The 21,669-nt window shown below is 39.8% G+C and overlaps 1 protein-coding gene across 1 annotated transcript in view; it reads right to left on the bottom strand.

The window, feature by feature from the left end:
- Positions 1 to 21,669, bottom strand: part of LOC122813922 (zinc-binding protein A33-like) — a 112,053-nt gene that overhangs the window by 51,085 nt on the left and 39,299 nt on the right. The window contains exon 3 of the mRNA XM_044086467.1: positions 18,847 to 19,176. Within this exon, the coding sequence (XP_043942402.1) occupies positions 18,847 to 19,176 (330 nt within the window). The remainder of the gene's footprint in view (positions 1 to 18,846; positions 19,177 to 21,669) is intronic.

Here is a 21,669-nt window from a genome sequence, read left to right as displayed (position 1 = left end):
AAAAGGCATGGGGCTGCAGGATAGTTGTACAAGTACTGGAAGACAGCTGCAGAGTAATCGGAGGATGACAAACCAAAGGATTACTTAATAAATCTACAAGAAATTGTCCAAGATGACAGTCAAGATGTAGCAGAAACAAAATATCCACTCTGTGGTGGTGCAGAAACTGACTGCTGGAATTAATAAAATGGCTGTGGAATGCTAGGGCAAATTAATTTAATGGCCAATGGTGAGGGAAAATTGGATGGGGCCCAAAGGACAGGGAGGGGGTATGAGAACAGCTGGGTTAGAATATGAATAACCGTTGTGGGAGGGATAATCCAAAAACACTCATTCGTCAGTGCCAAATGTTACCTGCATTTGTGTAGGACTCAGCAGTACGCAGCAGGGTAAGATGACAATGCAGCAAGGCTCAGACAAAACTCTGGTCTAAAATATATTCTAAGAGTAATAGTCTGTCCAGATCAGGGGTTATCAGTTAAATTTATGTTTGCTTCTGCTAGAGCTGGTGGGTTTCAGGTAGATACAAAAGACCCTAACGCACTTACTAACAGGGCCGGTGTTAACATTTAAGGGGCCTCCAGCAAATGCCCAGTTGGGGGCCCCCTGAGCACTTTCAGTCTAAGTATCACCCTGTTACTGCCACCCCTCCTAAGCAACCTTTTATTTCATACTGCAGACTTTTAGAATAAGCACACACAGGCTGAACTGTAGTCACAATGCTCTTACATTACAACAGGGCTGTATACCACACTATGTTGGCCCATCTTGCAAAGGGACATTCACAGTTACTTGCATTTATTTGGAACAGTGATACATTACAACTCTGTCTACAGGGCTGGACTTAGGTGAAATGGCACCCTAGGCACTGCCTAATTTTTCAGCCCCTCCTCCCACACACACATCCTCCAGTTCACTCGTCTGTTTCTTCCCCATCCTGAGCTCCCCATACTATGCACATTACTTTCTCTTCCTCTTCTACATTTTGCCTTACTCACCTTTTTCAAGAAGCCATAACTTTCTGTATGATCTGATGTGCATTTTAAAGTTTTGTTTTCTTTTCACACAACCTTTTCATCCAATGATTGCTTTAACAGAAGATTAAGAAAAGAGATTCAGCTTTAGTTTTCCTTACATCCTTTCAACACTCCTTTCCTGACCAAGACAGCACAGTAATAATTTAGGAAATAACTTAATTAAGCTGGTGCCCCCAGAAGTCATGGGGGTTATAGATGATCTGGGATGCATTTTGGAGTGGTTTCCCAACCTTTTAATCCAATGGTGGCCTAAACAAAAATCAGTCTTATTTTTTTTTTCTTTCAAGGAGGACCTATGTTGTGTCAAGGCTTTATGTTCAAGGGTGACAAAATATACCTCACAAAAAACTAACAAGACAATTGTGAGGATATACAGCCTCAGGTCCTACCTGGGAATATTGCCTGCCTCCATGACCCCCCAAAAAAGACATCCACTGCCTATGCATCCCTCTGGTGGTAGACTGTGATGAAAGCAAAGGCTCAAATTGCTACAGTTACGTACTTCAAATGACTGGTGACATACATATAAATAACATGCCTCCTTACTCCTCCCCCGTAACCCCCTAAGGCAGCCACTTGTATACGTGCCTAATGTGTGATTGTGAGGAAAGGGGAAAAATAATGATTACAGTAAATAAAAATAAATAAATAATAATAAATTACAGTAATGTATTCTACTTTGCTGCTAGACAGTACACTGCCCCCACACAAGCTATAGCAACCTTCTTTGTACACCTCTGAGGTCTTTAAGAAAAGTAGAAGAAACAACGACCACACTGTCCCCAGCCAAAACACAAATTATAATGGCCTTCTGTGCACACATCTAAGGTTTGACTGTGATGTAAATTAAAGTAGTAATAACTACACAACACCTCCCCCACACACCTTACCTATTGCAACTTCCTGTACACACATCGCAGTAGGGCTGGTTTTAGAATGGGTGCAGTTGAGAGCAGAGGCCATTATTGGCTTTACCCTAACAGGGTTATATCTCATCCCTGTTTAGGCTAAAAAGAGTGTAATCAAAAAAATAATACATTTTTTCTCACTTTTCCTCCAACCAACAACAGCTTTAGTGGGACCCCACACAATTAAGGATGATTAAGGCAGCCTTGCTATATCCATTTGAACAGTTTGGGGAGTGGGGGCCACTAGACTTCTAGAAGATGTTACTGTCTGAATATTCTGGGATATACTCTATGCCTTACTTTTAAAATGTAATTACATGCTGGCTGCATTTTTATCAATACCCAGAAGAATAATGTATGTGTTCTGGCATTATTGGGTGTGTACATGGATAAAAATCTGTGATGTTATATGTATATGTGTGTGTGTGTGTGTGTGTGTGTGTGTGTGTGTGTGTGTGTGTGTGTGTGTGTGTGTGTGTGTGTGTGTCTGTATGTGTGTATATATATATATATATATATATATATATATATATATATATATATATAGTGTGTGTGTGTGTGTGTGTGTGTGTGTGTGTGTGTGTATGTATATACAGAGAGAGCAATACTAGTTTTGTACTTATTTCAGCAAATAGCAATACAGTGTGCAACACTGGTACTGCCACACCATATGAGTGTCTGCTGTTTAGCATTACCAGATAGCAGGGTTAAATCATTTTTATTTACCTCACTGTTGCGTAATGCATACCTGTCACTTTCCCTGATTTCAATGGCCTTTCCTGATTCTGCCTCATAATTTTGTCCTGTCACTTATAAAAAAGTTTTATTTGTTAGCAAATCACTTGGGAAATACAGACAGTCAATAAAAATAGTGCGTTATGCTTATTATCCAAAAAATGCATGTTGATGCAAAAGGTGTCATTGTATTACTTTTTAATTGAATTGGAAGATTTAAAACATGCTCCTAATTTTGAGTCTTCATTCTGTTTTTATTATTGGCATTGCACAAAATTCTTCAGCAAAAAAGTTGAGAATTATAGTTTTTGCTTTTCTGACAGTATTTATAAAACTCCCCGAAAGAGAAAACCATCCCACATTTAGATCAGTCAGTCACTCTGGGCTGCTGAGCTCTCTAGTGCTTACCTTGCTTGTGTTCACGATCAGCTTTAATCTAAGAGGGTCATATTACGAGTCTATATTATTTATTCAAAGTTTCAAAACTTCGAACCTCATATGTTTCACAAAATATGAGCAAAGTATGCAACAACGAAAATATAATAAAAAATTTAAAAAAACTTAACTCAATGCTCTGAACAGGGGGGCAAGCCCCCCTGCACCCCCCACACCCCCGTTACTTAAATATACCAATTCCAAGATTGCACTTCAGTGCAGAAAAGGGAAATTTTCCTATTCTGTGGCATATGGAGCTTTTTCACCTTCAAACTTTTTAAAGTTCGATCATATGGTGTCGACCATATGACATTCAAACTTTAAAAAGTTTGTGTAATTAATAGGGACCCCATATTACAACCCTAATCAGGTTAAAGAGAATAAGCGGGAAATTAGTACATTTTCCCCTCATTTTTCCACAACCAACAGCAGCTTTCTTGGGACCCCCATACAGTCAGGGGTGATTAATGGGGCCCCCTGCAGCCATAGGTACTGCAGGTACCTGAAACTGGCTAATTTGTTACTTTTAGTGAAAAGTTGCCACTGAGCCTGGGGCACTATGTCAGTGATAAAACATCTAATGAAATTGTGAATCCCGTTACTGTAACCAGAAATATCTTTCAATTTTAAAGGAGAATTATAAGAGTTATTACCACTCCTTTGATTTATTAAGTAAATAGAACTGCTGTACTAGTTTTTATTGGTTCAACAGACATGTTACAAAATATCAAGATAAAATAACTTGCTGTGGTTGGGGGCCACCCCAGGAACAGGGGGCTCCCAGCGACCACAGGATTTGCTGGTGCCTAAAGCTGGCTATGCTTACTAAGAAGAGCCAAGGAGGTTAGCAGTGTAAACACCACATTGGGTCTCCCCCGAAAACGGTACTAGCCCAGTGGGAATAACCTGATCAACAAAGAATAAACAAACAAAAAACATGATGCAACAAAAGTAGGAAGAACCACAATTCTGTAGTTTGGATACTGGTTCATTTAACAGTAATCCACTACATGGTGTGAGTAATGCAGGATTTACCCACAGATGGCACAACCTGATCAAGAGGGTGAATGAAGCCCGAGTGATTAAACAAAACCAGCCATGGATAAATCCTACGATACTCGCAGCCTGTCGATTGCTGCTATTATGCATTGAAATTATTTAAGAAAACAGCCTTAAATTATTATTTATAAAATTTCTGTATAAAAACAATTCTGTGCTCCTCCATCTGCTTCTGGATGTCTGGGACAGCCAATATATGAACTTAATATGCTCTGGAAATCTGTGCTTATGATATTTGTGTGGTTTTCTGACATATCATTGAGGAATACAGTCACTAAATAATGGAAAATGTCTGTTTTGTGAGGCAAGAGGCTTTAGTTAGTTATCTGTTTTTAATCAGGTTGCAGGATATGCCATGCAGCTACTTGTAGGGGTGCTCCTGGCACTGAAATTGTGAGCTTCTTTTTTAAATCTGAAACAGAAGACTTCCAATTCTTTACAAGAGTAACACTTGATGCACAATAAAAAAAAAAACAGTTAAACATTTTCTCCTTTGTAAATGAACTTTGGAGTTTCTCAAAACTGTCATTTAATGAATTTTCACACATTTCTAGTGTCTTACAAAATAATCAAGCATAACTATTTACAGTGTTTATACAATATCAACTTTTATGGTGCATTTGGTTTATTTGAAGTAAGTTTTATTCTTAAAATTATGTCGGACATTAGAAACATTACTGTTGGGTGAATTGTCATGTGGTTTTAGACTACTCTAAATGTGTGAAAACTTATTAAATAGCAGTTTTGAGAAAGTCCACAGTTCATTTACAGAGGATGAAGGTGCTTAACTGCTTTTTTATCATATATTACATGTTGTTCTTGTGAAGAACTGGAGGTCTTCCATATCATTTTGTAATTCTTGCTGGCCTCTGTCTTGTTCTTGGATTATCTGGTAGCTTTTTTAATGCATTGCATAGGAGTCCGCATGTCCTCCCTGTGTTCTTGTGGGTTTCCTCTGGGTACTCCTGTTTCTACCCACATTCCAAAGACATGCAGTAGGTGTAATGCATACTCTAAATTGGCCAAAGATATGTGTGTGTGTGTGTGTGTGTGTGTGTGTGTGTGTGTGTGTGTGTGTGTGTGTGTGTGTGTGTGTGTGTGTGTCAGAGAGTGTGTGGTATGGGTGAACTACAGCAGCATGGCTACCACATGGCAGTGTAAACCCTGGCTCTAGAGGACTGTCACTTTTGAAGTAACACCCTGACCCCATGTGCCCGTAATTGTACTGGTTTCTTTCCTGTAACTAGTCTAGTTCAGATACAGATTCTTAGTTTTAGCACTTGAATTTGCTTAGTTGTGCTCAGCACTTGTTCAGAACTTGTTGTAAGCACTAAATAAACTACAAATTACTACAGAACTCAACCTTCCTCATTACCTAGAGGAAAACAGTTTGTGTGCTTACCTTCCTCACTTGCTTAGAGAAAAACAGCTCTTGTACAAACTTTCTTCACTTGTCTAGAGGAAACTATTTTTTTATTCAGGCATGTCCAAGGGTCAGCTCCCAGTGTTCTCACCTGTCTATCTAATGAATCTGAGCATCCTGGGGCAATGTAGCAATTCCCTCATGTACACAGACAACCCTCTCCTCCTACCACCCAACACCACAACCTGTGAGAGATGCACTTATCTAGCCAAACTGGAGGTAAAGCTCTCTCCAACCAAGACTGAACTTGACAGTCAAGAGGAGAAGGTAAACATTGGCACCATAAATCTACACCACCAAAATCCACACATAGTAACACAAAAACATTTGCAGAGGCTCTCAATAATAATCTGCTCAAGCAACAGAGACCTCCAAAGAAGAAATGCAAGCAACCTCCACCCCCCCCCAACACAACCCAAATGACACATAGCCCACAGACTCAGTGTGCCACTCAACCACAGCCCATAAGGTAAAACAACGTACCCAAAATACCAGTCATAGGTGACTCTATAGACAGGCAAACTGATGTCCCACTCACCTGGCTAAACAAGGAGAAGGTTACTGTCAGCTGCCTGTCGGGTGCCAGGATCCGCCACATAACCCACGCACTCAGGTCACTCCACAATAAGTAAAAATATGACTCTGTCATTGTCCATGTTGGTGTGAATGACCTGAGATGTACCTCCCTGGACTATATGAAAAGAGATGGAAGACCTCTCCGATCTTGTAGCCCAGGCAGGTATGACCCTAGCCCTGAGTAGCATTTTGCCATCACCCAGAATTATACCACAGTACAAGGACAAAATGATTGACTTCAACAACTGGCTAAGCTTCTGGTGTCATTCTAAGGGGATCCAGTATCTGTTTGCCTGGGATGACATGGTCGACAGATCACGATGCTTTGCCAGAGATGGCCTGCACCTGTCACCCCTGGGATTCTGGATACTGGATAAGGCTCTTGCCCCCTATAGTGCCATTTCTAGGCAAAGTTCAAATGACAAATTCACCACCGCAACAGGAACAGGCAAGCAAAAACTGAGGGTAATGCTACTCAATGTTAGAAGTCTAAATCTCAAAATGCACTCCCTTGAGGCACTCCTTAAAATGGAGAACATCGATATCTGTGCAGTGACTGAGATTTGGTTCAAGGCTCCAGAGAGCACCGCTGCACTACCAGGCTATAACTCATACCACACTTTTTGGCCACCTAACCTGGACCGGAACACCCTAATAATGGGCAATTTCACCTATCCCACCATTAACTGGGAAAACTACTCATGTACCAACTACTGGAATTCATAAATTCCAATGCCCTGGATCAACTTATCCACACCCCCATCAGGAGCAACAATATCCTAGATCTAGTCATTACCAACATGAGTGACCGGTGTTCCACACCTGAAGTCAACTCCTTGTTGGTCAGCTCAGACCATAAGCTAATCAGCCTAGATATTCACATCCCGCCCACCCCTCATTAAGGACACCATGGTAAACAATTTCTCCAAAGCCAACTTCATGCTTCTTAAGACAGAAGTGGTGAACTTCATGACACCTATGCAGATGGACACTACAGTTACAACTGCTGAATCCTACACAAATGCACTCTATAAACACTTACACAAGTGCATGGATCATGCTATCCCAAACAGAACCAAGACACTATCTTCCAAAAAAACGAAGGCAATCTGGTAGTCCCCTGCCATAAACAAACTCTACAACAGAAGGAAGAAACTGTTGCAAAAGAGATAAAATCCCATGAGTGGAGGAGCTCCCTGGTCAGTCTTAGTAAGAAGCTGAAATCCCTTACAAGATCCTCCAAAGCTAGCTATGAAAACAAAATTGCCACTGATTCTAGGGACAACCACAAAGCATTATATAGCTATATCAAGAATATTAATGGCAACACCCGGATCTGCTCTGAGTTACAGCACAACGTCAAGAAAATTACAGAACAAACTGATATTGCCAACATCCTGGCAGATAGGTTCAGTGCTAACTTTACCCCCCCTCTCGTTCAGTGCTAACTTTACCCCCCCTCACCCCCTAAAGGGCCCATATCTATGCAGGAAGAATGCAGAGTCCCTGTAATCACAACTTCGCAGGTAAAAGCTGCACTCTCTAAAGCAAAACACAGCATACATGGGACCGGACAACATCCCAGGCTGCGTTTTGCACAAACTTCAGAACAAACTGGCGCCCCACCTAAGCACCATGTTTAATCATAGCCTCACATCAGGCTTTGTGCCCAGTGAATGGTGCACAGCAACAGTTATCCCACTCCACAAAGGGGGAGCCACCACTGATCCCGGGAAATATCGACCTATTAGCCTGACGAACCTAGTCTGTAAGGCCGTGGAACATATCATCATGGAACTCTTAAATAAAGACATTGGTAACCTCCAAACTTTGGACCCTACCCATTTCGGGTTTGTGAAAGACAGATTATGCCTCCTGAACCTGATCGACTTCTTTGAGGCAGTCAACAAAGCTTTAGACGAGGGTAAGGTGGTTCACACAGCCTATCTTGACCTCACCAAGGCTTTCGACACCATCCCCCCATGCTGGAATTATAGCTAAACTCACTAAACTAGGTATAAATCCCTACATCACAAGATGGGTTGCCAATTGGCTCACTAACAGAACCCAACTGTAAAAGTTGCAGACTCCAAATCTGACTTTAAACTAGTGACAAGTGGAGTACCACCGGAATTCAGTCCTGGGATCTCTCCTGTTTCGTATCTACTTCTTAAGTACAGGCTAACACAGAAGGCCTTTGGCTAATGAAGTTCACAGATCACTGCAAACTAGGAGCCATATTAGAGTCCCCAAATGATGTGGACATCCTACAGAAGGGCCTCATTGAGTCAGATGCCTGATGTCAGAGCCATGGCCTCAAGCTCAGTGCTAAGAAGTTCAATGTCATCCCCTTTGGTAAAAACTCTGTACCTGAACTACCACATAGGCAGCCTCAAACAGATACCCTACACTGACAGTCTCGAAAAACTCCAGCTTTATTCCGCAGCATATCGCCTACTCCGAGGTGATCTCTGCCTAACATATAAAGATATGTCTAACCCAGAGCTGCTGGACATGCTACAGCTAAAGAAATCCCAATCCCTCCAAGCTATATGCTCTAGGGACCTAAACCTTGTCATCACAATAAACAGGACATGCTGGAGGGATAGATTCCTGACCCAGAGACTTCCCATACTCTGGAAAAAGCTACCCCATCTATGTCAAGCAAAGTTCCTCATTAGCACTCAAGAAAAATCTTGATGAGTGGATGGGAAATAGGAAATACACCCCGGGGATCACTTCTGTGGCTCTGCTCGACAGGGGCACAGTAAAATAACTTTCTTGGGTGGTGTAAGCCAGGGAACCTTGTTGGCTAGGCTTACTTAGACCTTTGGGCCGATAGCCTAGTACCTACCTATGAATCTAAAAAGGGGTATGGATGTGGATATGACAGGAAGGAATTTTTTACTTCTTAAATTGATCAGTAGTGTCACGGAGAAAATGAACTTACTGAACTACCTCCTGTGGGGAACGTTCAATTTACAATGAGCTTACTGATTAGTTTGTCCAATCAGCATGCACATTTTGCAATGTTCATGTTCCTTTACTGTACATTTACCATTAGAGCACCTGCACAAATGTTTTGCAAATGTAAGCAACAAAACCAGAAGCAGGAAAAAGCATGCCAGTACATTTTTATGAATGAATGTGACCTCCTTTTCTTTCCAGTTACAAACAATACCACATTTTGTTTATTCCTGTGTACTAGCATAAAGCTAGCTCCCCAAATAAAAACCAAACAGACTATCATGTCATGAATTAGTTGGCTTGAAGACCTACAGGCATACCTCTCAACAGCCCAGATTTTAACAAAATGTCTATATCTGTGACTTATATTTTTCTCCTGTTCCTCATAAAATTTGTGTTTTTATGCACAGTGTTGAAGATTGAAGTCACTAAATAATTATAGGCATTTGAGTTTCAGACTTCATATCCTTCAGGAAATGCATACTACAGCAAAACCTCTTACTTAAGTAGACAGGATCTGCTTCTGATAGACCTGAACCAGTTTGGATTGATGTCTTTATTTATTAATTCTACAACAATCCTTTCCACACCGTTACAGATGAGGTTGATCAGGTTTATGGGTCTATAATTACCTGGGTCTATTAAACAACCCACCTCTGTGCAAGGGGATGACAGTTGCTGCCCTCCATTCTTCTGGCACAAAGTCTGTTTGAAGGCGAATATTGAATAGCTGCAGAGAAGAGGAGGTCATGTTATTCATAAAAAATCTACTGCTATGGCCTTTCCTGCCAACAGGTTAGTGTAGAAAGTTGTTATAATTACCCTCCTCCAGTCAGGCAAGGACCTGGGGAAGTGAGTCTTACATAATGGCTAAGGTTGCCACCTCAGAGACACAAGGTGCAGGTTTTGATTCTAGACTGGGGTTGCTGGCTAGGCTTAAAAAAGCCCTTAAAGGCAGTTAGCTTAATATTTACCTACCTATGAACCTATAGGACTATACAGGCAGCCCAGTATGTAATCTGGCCTCAATGAAATGGGCTCATGGCCTTGGACAGTACCTTGAGGACTTGTTCTTGGGGTATTTTTGGGAGGGGTGTAGATGACAGTATGTGATCTAGGAATATAGGAGGGGAGAGGGAGTTACGTTTGAGCTAAATGTGTCCAGTTGTACATTGGTCATGTCCTCTGAGCCTCAGTATGTGAGGTCATTTAAAGATAGCTTTCTGCAGTGCTGGGAATTGTTTCTGAGGTTTCTAACACTGTTAGAGGTTATCTTTCACCTAGGTAGCTATATTTACCGCATACATGGCTTTTATTGATTTGATTAGTGTCCAGAGTCCCCTCTTAAGTTTAGAAGGAGTATTTTTAGTATTATGAGTGTTAAATTTATTTTTAATGCAATGAACTTTTTTCTTTTATTATACCACCTGTTTATATCTGGTTTCGACTACTTAGGTTTATTCTTACATTTTGTACTGTATTTTCTTTGGAGAGGGACAAATGCATCTATGCAGCTATTTACATGTGCACTGAATTTCAAACATGGAGAAATGGGATAAACAAGTACATGTTGGAGTAATTACATTTCCTCTATCCATGAGGGCCATTACTTTGCATTACCGATGTTAAGGGACTATCACAGGATATTAAATGTGACCTATGATAATGGGACATTGCAGGGAATTACATGTACCAGATAATAACGGAGTATCACAGGACATTGCACGTGGGTGATGATAATGCAGTAAACAGGACATTACAGGTGACTGATGGTAACATATCACATGATATTAAATGTGACTTATGATAATGGGACATTGCAGGGTATTACATGTACCAGATAATAATGGAGTATCACAGGACATTACACGTGGGTGATGATAATGCAGTAAAACAGGACATTACAGGTGACTGACGGTAACTGGGTATCACATGATATTAAATGTGACTTATGATAATGGGACATTGCAGGGTATTACATGCACTAGATAATAACGGAGTATCATAGGACATTACACGTGGGTGATGATAATGCAGTAAACAGGACATTACAGGTGACTGATGGTAACTGGGTATCACATGATATTAAATGTGACTTATGATAATGGGACACTGCAGGGTATTACATGTACCAGATAATAACGGAGTATCACAGGACATTACACGTGGGTGATGGCAATGCAGTAAACAGGACATTACAGGTGACTGATGGTAACTGGGTATCACAGGATATTAAATGTGACCTATGAGAATGGGACATTGCAGGGTATTACATGTACCAGATAATAGCAGCAGATCACACACCATTAGCGTGGTGCAATGCAGTACACAAGGATGTTAACATTACAGGTGACTGACGGTAACTGGGTATCACAGGATATTAAATGTGACCTATGAGAATGGGACATTGCAGGGTATTACATGTACCAGATAATAACGGAGTATCACAGGACATTACACGTGGGTGATGATAATGCAGTAAACAGGATATTACAGGTGACTGATGGTAACTGGGTATCACAGGATATTAAATGTGACTTATGATAATGGGACATTGCAGGGTATTACATGTACTAGATAATAACGGAGTATCACAGGACATTACACGTGGGTGATGATAATGCAGTAAACAGGATATTACAGGTGACTGATGGTAACTGGGTATCACAGGATATTAAATGTGACCTATGATAATGGGACATTGCAGGGTATTACATGTACTAGATAATAACGGAGTATCACAGGACATTACACGTGGGTGATGATAATGCAGTAAACAGGACATTACAGGTGACTGATGGTAACTGGGTATCACAGGATATTAAATGTGACCTATGATAATGGGACATTGCAGGGTATTACATGTACTAGATAATAACGGAGTATCACAGGACATTACACGTGGGTGATGATAATGCAGTAAACAGGATATTACAGGTGACTGATGGTAACTGGGTATCACAGGATATTAAATGTGACTTATGATAATGGGACATTGCAGGGTATTACATGTACTAGATAATAACGGAGTATCACAGGACATTACACGTGGGTGATGATAATGCAGTAAACAGGACATTACAGGTGACTGACGGTAACTGGGTATCACAGGATATTAAATGTGACCTATGACAATGGGACATTGCAGGGTATTACATGTACTAGATAATAACGGAGTATCACAGGACATTACACGTGGGTGATGATAATGCAGTAAACAGGATATTACAGGTGACTGATGGTAACTGGGTATCACAGGATATTAAATGTGACTTATGATAATGGGACATTGCAGGGTATTACATGTACTAGATAATAACGGAGTATCACAGGACATTACACGTGGGTGATGATAATGCAGTAAACAGGACATTACAGGTGACTGACGGTAACTGGGTATCGCAGGATATTCCATGAGATAGGAAACAATAGAGTACCATGGCATATTGCATATAACTGATGATACTGAAGTAACACAGGATAGTCCCACGTCACTGATTATAGTGGACAATCACAGTGACAATAATGGAGCAGCAGAGGATATTACAAATGAACGATAAAACAGTATCACAGAACATTACATGACTGATGCTAATGGGGTATCATGGGATATTACATGTGACTGCCAATAACGGAGTACCACACAATATTACATCTGACTGATGACAATGGAATGTCATGGGATAGTCCATGTGACTGCAGATAATGGGATATTACATGCAATATGGCATTTAAGAAAGGTTGGATTCTAGTTGTTACAAAGTTGGTATACACTAACTTACAATGGACTATTAGTAGCGCAATACCCAAGACGATTTTATTTCCCAAGTTGGGCAGAAATGCCGCAAAACTCATTCCTATAGCTTTAATTCCTTTCTTCCAAATGAGATCAACATTTTGCCAATGCATAGTGAAAAGGTTTGAGGGTCACATAGCTATAAATGTATGGCCTGTGCAAGGCAGATCTCTGAAATACTGTCAGAGTCATAGAACGTCCAGTACATATATGTAAATTGTACACAGTTGGATAACTCACTACAAACACCTTATGCTACTATGCTTCTGGACTTGCACAAATACTTCTCTTCAATTTAGTGACACTTTACATGAGTGATGCTAATTCCATATTTAAGGGCAGTTTGCCAATATATGTAAATTTTATGCGTCTCTCCACAGCCCATGTATGCATGATCTGTTATATTTGCTCTCTGTTTTAACTAAAACAGAGGACCTATCGAGGATGCCCACTCTCTTCTGTGTTCTTTACATTAGCAGCGAATATTTTAGTGGTACAGCTAAAAGAAAATCCTCACTGACCACAACCACATAGGTACACCTAGGTGGTTCAAAGATAAATGCATTTTTTGGCACTTTGAGCTGAATCTACAACACTCTTCCATGATATCAGTTGAGATACTGGGCATCTTGCTGCTCAACAAGGCCTGTATTACAGAACAAAATTATCAACAATAAGGTTTAACTGACCCAAATATCTGGGCACACTACTAATGACAATGAAGAGGATACTGCTAAGTTTCTTCCAGGCACCCTTGTATAGTGACCAGTACAACCACATAGGTACACCCAGGTGGTTTGAAGATAAATGCATTGTTTGGCACTAGTCATGCTTGGTTCTACAACACTCTGCTATGACATCAGTTGAGATGCTGGCATCTTCCTGCTCAATGAGGCCTGTATTAGAGAACAAAATTATCAACAATAAGGTTTAACTGACCCAAATATCTGGGCACACTACTAATGACAATGAAGAGGATACTGCTAAGTTTCTTCCTGGCACCCTTGGATAGTGACCTGTATGACTTAATACTCTGATGGAAAGAACTATCCCTGCCATTTTTAATTAAGTTAGCCCACTTAAGATGATGCTCACTTTTTTTGCTCCAGCTTCCATTTACAAGGTTGTCTCAACAGCCAAAATGTTGTAGTGGGTTATACATACAATGTACAACCCCCTGGTGAACAAGAGAAAAGACGTGCTGCTGACAAAGCAGTGCTAATTTTCCTGAGTTTCCATCGTGGCATTCTTATTAAGGATGAATCACAACTAATCTGTATGCAGATGTAGACATCTCTCACACAGGAATGAATATTCAAAATAAAAATGCATCCCCTCATGGTATGAAATCTGTCAGAAATGACAGCAAGATCTTGATCAAGACTTGCGGTAGGCATAAGCCCAGAAAGGATAAGGCAAGTTAGGGAGATCATGGAACTCTGATGATGTCCAGGCAGACAACAGCCTAGCCCTTCAGTCTAACTGGCAATCTGCATTAAGTAGGGTCTTGTAAGTTTAAAGCTTGTCATTGTTTGAAAATAATTCTGAACCCCACTCTGCTGTACTATTAAAGCAGTTCTTACAAGTAAACTCAATCTTTTTCAAACATGCACATCATCAAATTCCTCTACCTACATAAGACCACCAAAAGGCACTGGTTACACAAATAAACAAATGGGTCTGCCCCAACCAAGTGTCAAAAATGAATAAATTTTTTTGTTTCACTAGACCCTTTCACTCAAAAAAGGAATACTTACAAATCTAAACCGGCTACCAGATCTAAGATATACATTTTATGATGCTATGACAGCTCAGTGAAAACAATTGCATGTTCCTCCGATGGCTTTGTTATGACTGGAAATAGCAGGAGAGGGGATATCACTATCGATATTCATAGCATTTTGTTTAAAACAGATGTGTAGTAATGGTGTGCATTCTTACGTTGGTAACACTTGTTTTTTGATGCAATTATGGTACACACTGCAACCGTTATCAATTGTTCAGTGGGTGAAATTCTTTAGATGGAGTAATTTTTTTTTCATACTTTCTCTTTTACAGTTACTTAATATTTTGATCCAAACCTTCATTAAAAGTCACACTAAAACTGATTTCCTTCTAAAGGAAGTGGTAAATTTGGATTTATAGGAAAAGATTATCTATTTCTTGGCTTACTTCGCACAAGCTGTTTTCTGCATAGTAAAGTATAGAAACCATCTCATTTAAATTAATATAATACTCTGTGTATTTCAAACAAATTCTGCAAACAACTGGACTAATATAAAAGTTCAGACTGGTTTTCCATTTGCTGTGAGTCTCACAGCACTGGGTATCTTTAAGCTGTATGGTAACTGCTTGCTGCTCACAGACAATGAGCTTTACTTAGTAAGACATTATGTGTTTGAGAGATGCAAGTATTTAATTAACATGAAGTCCTCACACCCACAAAAGGACACAGACAGTAGGCACCACACATTCCAAAACAGTCTACACTGACCCAATGCATAATGTCTTATACTGTGGCTGTAAAATGGTATTGCCAAAGCCTCCTAGATCATGAAGACTAGGTGCCAGTGAAAATTTACCACCACATCACCTTCTGGCATACTTCCACAAAGAGTCACCAGGATTTAAATAATTTGAGATCCAGTACACCAGACTACTCTACAAATAAAAATATTTTAATGATTGATGACTCTACACTCAAAATACCATCTGTCCTCTCTGGACAAAGAGTGATGGAGAATTGCCTTTCAAATGCCAAGATCTCTGACAATTCAGGAGACCTTAAGGTACTTTCAGCTGGCAAATATGACTATGTGGGAGTGAATGACATGGCATGTAAAACTTTGAGGGATATGCAGAGAGGCATGGCAGAATGCTCCATGCAAATCACAAATGCAGGGAAGATTCTGGTCCTGAGAGTAATCCTTCCTTCACAAGAATGATGACAATGTACAAAGACAAGATAAGTAGCATCAACAATTGGCTAAATATATGGTACCAGACCCAATATGTGTCAACATGAGATGAGATGCTAGACAATCCTACATGCACTGCAACAGACAGCCTGCAGCTCTTGTTCCAAGCCTTCAACATACTGGCTAAAGCTTTGCTGCAGCCATAGTGCCTTTTTAGGCAGAGTCCCTGTGATGGACATGCCAACATAACTAATATATCAAATCCAAAACAGGATCACATTAAGGTGGCTCTGCTTAATGCATGAATTCTCAACAATAAATTACCCAACATTAAGGCCCTCCCACACTTGAAGCACCTCCATGTTTGAGTAATTACTAATTTTGTTTTAAATATTAAGAAAGCACCATGTCCATAGCTAGGTTTTGCATCTATTATGTCTTCAGACTCCATGGCAACTGTGATGGCATCTCCATATTTGCTAGGGACCACATCACCTCTAGATAGATTTCCAGGGACCCATAAACACAGCTATCATGTTATAGCCTGTTACAGGACTCCCTCTGTGTCTCCTAATAATCATGTAAGGTTCTTAACTCTAAATCAGTGAACTACCTATAAACAAAAACTTAATTATTTTGGGAGACTTTAACTACCCACAAATTTATATCTCAAATGTAGGATACATCCAAAAGTTCTTTGTTTCATAAACAAAAGATCCCTGGAACAAATTGTGAAACACACTAGAGGGCCTTATAGTCTCAACTTGGTCTTTATAAATATAGCTTTATGCACTATTCCCTGGTATCTCCTTCCCTGGTTAAGTCTGTTCATTCACTAGTCACCTTAATGACTAAAACTTCCAAACATGACAATATCTCAGAATTCAATGATTAAAAATGCACAAATCTTCTCAAATTCTATGACAAAGTTTGAAGATTCACTTATTCTAGTTTAATGTCAGAATCCTCCTCAGCAGGAAGCTAAGCAAAAGAGTTCAATGCACACCTATATAAATGTATACAAACTGACAGTATATAATATAATCGAAAGTTTAAAATAAAACCACCCCAGTGGTCGAACAGAGTAAACTTTGCAACGAAAGAAAAAAAAAACTCCTTAAAATATAAATCAGATCCAAGGACCTTCAAATCAAGGATGACATTAGAAAACGGACTACAACTTAAAAAAATAATAGGATTATTAAGGCAGTCCATGAACTTGAGGACAACAACAAATCTTTCTTTAGTTGTGTGTTATGAAAGAAAGAAATAATACCAAACACTGTTCAGAACTTATTCAAGATGGCACCACTAAGTCTGACTCAGTAGACATTGCAAATATACTAGCTAACAAACTGAGTCCCAACTTCACAATGGAAATGATGGCTCATATTTCCTTATCCCTGAATCCCACAGTCCCCCATTAACACCATCAATGTTCACATACTAACGGTACTCTCAAAGGGTAAAAATACTTCCTGCATGGTACTTAATAATATACATTGCTGTTTAACAGTATCATGCAAGTACTTGTGGAGCAATTCAAACTATTTAACCTGTGTTTAGCTACTGACATTCAGTACCTATTAGTGATGATGTCACTTCACAACTGTGGCCACATCACTGATCCTGGGAATTAAAGGCTCATCAGCCGGATGAGTGTCATATGCAAAGCCATAGAGCATATTATAACTAACCTGCTTAACTAAGGCATTAAAAATCTCATCAGGATCGAGTTGCAGCGGTTTGGCTTTGTCAAGGGTAGATCCTTTCTAATGAAGTTGGTTAATGTCTTTGAAAGAGTAACAAGGTATTGACAACAGCCATGATGTACACACAGCAAACCTCGACTTGTTCAAGGCCTTTGCCACTACACTAGGATAGATAGGGATCTTTTTATAATGCGTTGAGCATACTACATAGAAAGATGGATAGCAAACTGGCTGAAGGACAGAACCAATACAGTACAGGTAGCAGATGTTTCATCAATCAGCAGGAGATACTTATGCCTTGCCTTTCAAGCCATTAGGAACTTGGTGGTCCTTGATTTTTTTTTGAATCTCCATGAATGGAATAGTCCACAAGGGATCTAAATCTTCACCAACAAGTAAATAAAACAAAGTAGAGAGAGTTTCATTACACAACACCTTTCCCCATCTCTGGAATTGACTTCCACTGCAAATTAAGCAGTATAATATATCATCTGCATTAAACCAAGAACAAGAAGTTTGCCCAGGTATTCACAACTTCAACCCTGGTCCGACCGGACCTGGCACATCTTCACAAAGGAGGTTTAGTTTGAGGCTGGGTACTGGCAGGTACAAATGGTCACAACAGCCAATTGCCTTGTATTTCCTATTACCTGACAATCCTTTGCAGCAAACCATTGATAAATAGGGTCCTGCAATAAGTAAAGAAATTGTATTTGTCTAAAACTGCTATGCTATACTATTTTCAGCCACCGGTCAGAAATTGTGCATATAAAAGACACAGCTTAATTTACACATCAGAGTTTTTAATGGGGAGACGGCTTTATATTAAATAAATAGTCTTCCAGTCAAAAGTCATCAAATGTATAATTAATTTTAACAATGAGATCAATGAAGTATGCAAGTAAGGAAGCTGTCACCTTAACCTGACATCCAGAGATCTCAAAGTTACTACAGGATGAGGCATTTAATGTTTTTTGTTCGGAATGAGTTTGTTTTGACATGTTATTTTCTAGCACCTCAGTTCCATGTATGTTTATTTCAACATGTTGGGAGTTGACAAGGTTTGCCTTGATGTAAATCCATTGATCAGTTTTGGGCAAATGAACAGAACAAATTAAGGAAAAAACAAATAAAAGTAATTAAAAATAAGCACATTACTGTATATGATTTAAACTGCTGGTACTTTATTATCTGAAATGTTTCTTATGTCAGCTGCAAACCCAAGGTTTCACTTTCCAAAATGAAAGACATGCAATAGCAAAAATCAAAAGTGGACTTACTGATAGAACTCCATTAGTTTTGTGTTTTCCATGTTCTGTTGTGTCACCTGACACTGATTCCTCAGTGGTTGTCAGATAGTCTGTGTCATCATCACTCTCTTCCAGAATGTCTTCTACTTTTTTGATTTCCAAGTTAGTATCAGACACTGCTGAGTGGATTTCTGTAACACCAGTTTTAATGCATTCAAGATTTTCTTTTTTTATCTCTCTCAGAATTTCTGATGCTTTGCTGTTAAGTTGTTGAATGAGTTTTTGTTCCTTGTCATGGAGAAACTGGTGCAGTTTTGCAAACTCTTCTGCAATGTATTTTTCCAAATTAACAGCACGTTCCTAGGAAACAAGTAATACAGATAAGAATAAGCTAACTTGCTACACATTATCACACCACAATACCAGTTATGTCCATATATTTACCTTGCATGACAGAATAAATAAAGTTAAGCTGCCTGGAAACAGAGACAGAGGAGCTGACTGCAAAACTGGTGTCATGGTTAAGGGGAGGGTTTATCCTAATGGTTAGGTCTCACAGATACAAGGTAAAGGGTTTGATTCTGACTTCTAGTTATTGTCTAGGTTTATAAAAAAAGTCTGCAAATTGGTAGCCTAGCATTTACCTATGAACCCAGGAAATATGAACCTAAGTAAGCACATCGGTGTGGCTGGAAGGGAGAAATGTGAAGCCACCATAATACTCTCTGGAGGAGTGAGAGTGGAGACTCAAGTACACAGATGACCCTTAGTCCATATCAATAATTAGTGTAATGTAAGAGCTGTGTGTTCAGAGGGAGCTGAAGCTGGATCTGAAAAAAAAAAGGCTAAGGTAATCCCCACATTGTCTGTCTCTATACCAAACAGACTTCTTCTAATGACTCCTGGTAGTCTCTGATGATTAAACTGGTTTTCAGGAATTATGGTGCGTAAAAAGGCAAATTCCTAGAAGGAAGAAGTTTTCTGCTGCAAGGGAAAATGTGGGCCCCATCCCCTAGGCAGACATGTATCTGTTTATCATACAAAAGTTGGGAGGAACCATGGTGGCTAGGCCATATCCAGGGTCACAACAATAAAGAAATGTGACACCAATTAGGTTATGCCATCATACACAATGGGCTGCATTCCAAAAGACTTGTGTAGGTCTGTTTGTAGACATAGACCTTAAACTGAAATAATTTACTTAGACCGAGAGCAGATCTTTTGGAATCTGGTCACCAGTGTAGGCCAGTTTATAGATCTTACACCAAAGTAAGGCATTCACTCTGAGAGCAAGTCTTTTGGAATCTGATCCCCAGTACAAGCATGTTTACAAAAATAGGCCTTACGCTAAGTAAGTTACTTATACTGAGAACAAGTCTTTTGGAATCAGGACAGGCTTGTACCAGGCTAAGTCAATTGGAGAGCAAGTGTTTATGAATCAAGCCCAATAGGTTAAGGAGGGCTGCCAAATACAAAGCTTAATTCTACAATGTGAAAAATCAGTGCATGTAAACACTGCAGCTATTGCGCAGTGATTTAGGTCTTGGCATTCAATAAGAAAGTACAGTTGTGTAAAATCTAAATAACATCTCTTCACTGTTGCAGTATTCTTTACATAAGGGATCTCCTATCAAGGAAAGTCCAGCGTCTAGGCAGTATACCATAGTCTTTAGTTCTTACACATCATACGTCACATGTATGCTCCCCACACAAGGAGTAGGGCATAAAGGTGACGTATGAACACACACTCAGAACTGAAAATGCCCCAGAAGGGGAATGCCCACAGGGACAAAGAAAACATGTACATCCAAGAGAAGATGATAAGCCCCTTGGCTAGAAGGACAATACAAGATTGAAGGGGGTAGCAGGGAGGGAATGAATACTGCAACGGTGAAGAGAAGGACAATCACGTTTATGCTAAGATTTCACACAACTGTCCGATGTCCTTCCATATCACTACTGAAATATTCTTTACCCAAGGGAGAGTACAGGAGTGTAAGAGGAAGGTACAGAAGAGCCCTTTACAAATCCATGCAGGGTAGCCCTGACAAAGCCTGCCTGGCCCTTGAAACAACATCCAACTTGTAATGCTCAGTGAAAGTTTGAACAGAGGACCAAGTAGCAACCTCAAGGATGGAACTGGCATCCAGACTCTTAAAAACAATCTCCAGAGGAGGCACATTCCCTAGTAGACTGCAACTTTACTGACGAGAAAAATATATTTTCAATGAAAAGAATAACAAAAAATGGCCCTAGAAATCCAGGAGGAGATGATTTGCTCAGGAAATAGCCAAAACCCTTGTCCTGAGATGAAAGGAAACAAAATGCTGCTCAGATTTGTGAATAACTTTAGTTTTACCCAAAATGTTACCTGAGCTGTCAGTGCAAATCCATCGTGTGAAGAACCTTCTCAATGGCAGAATGTAAAGAAGAAAAAAAGGAAGGAAGATGAATAGACCGATTACGGGATTATTCATTGACTGGGCATAAAAGAAGAATTTGTACTAAGAAAAACCTGTATCTGTGGAAAACTAAGAAAGGAGGAATAGCCATGAGACCCTAAAGCTCAGACAGCTTTTGGCTGAGCTGAGAGCTGAAAAAACACTTTCCAAGTACAGTGTGGTAAGGAAGCTGAAGAAGACTCAAAAGGAGCCTAATTCAAATTTAAGTACAAAATTGTATCCCTGGAAGGAGGAATAGGATTTCTGGGAGGCCTGATATGAAGGCCGCCTTTAAGAAATTGCTTAAAGTCAATCCTAGATGTCAGAGCAGGAGTCAAAGGTAGAAAAGCAGACATTGCTGACAGGTGAGCTTTGACTAAAGAATATGCCAACCCAGCATGGAGCAGATCGC

Source organism: Protopterus annectens, chromosome 10.part0 (assembly GCF_019279795.1).
Source record: "Protopterus annectens isolate FY-2018-M chromosome 10.part0, PAN1.0, whole genome shotgun sequence".
NCBI lineage: Eukaryota > Metazoa > Chordata > Ceratodontiformes > Protopteridae > Protopterus > Protopterus annectens.
This window is presented reverse-complemented; position numbering and strand designations above follow the sequence as displayed.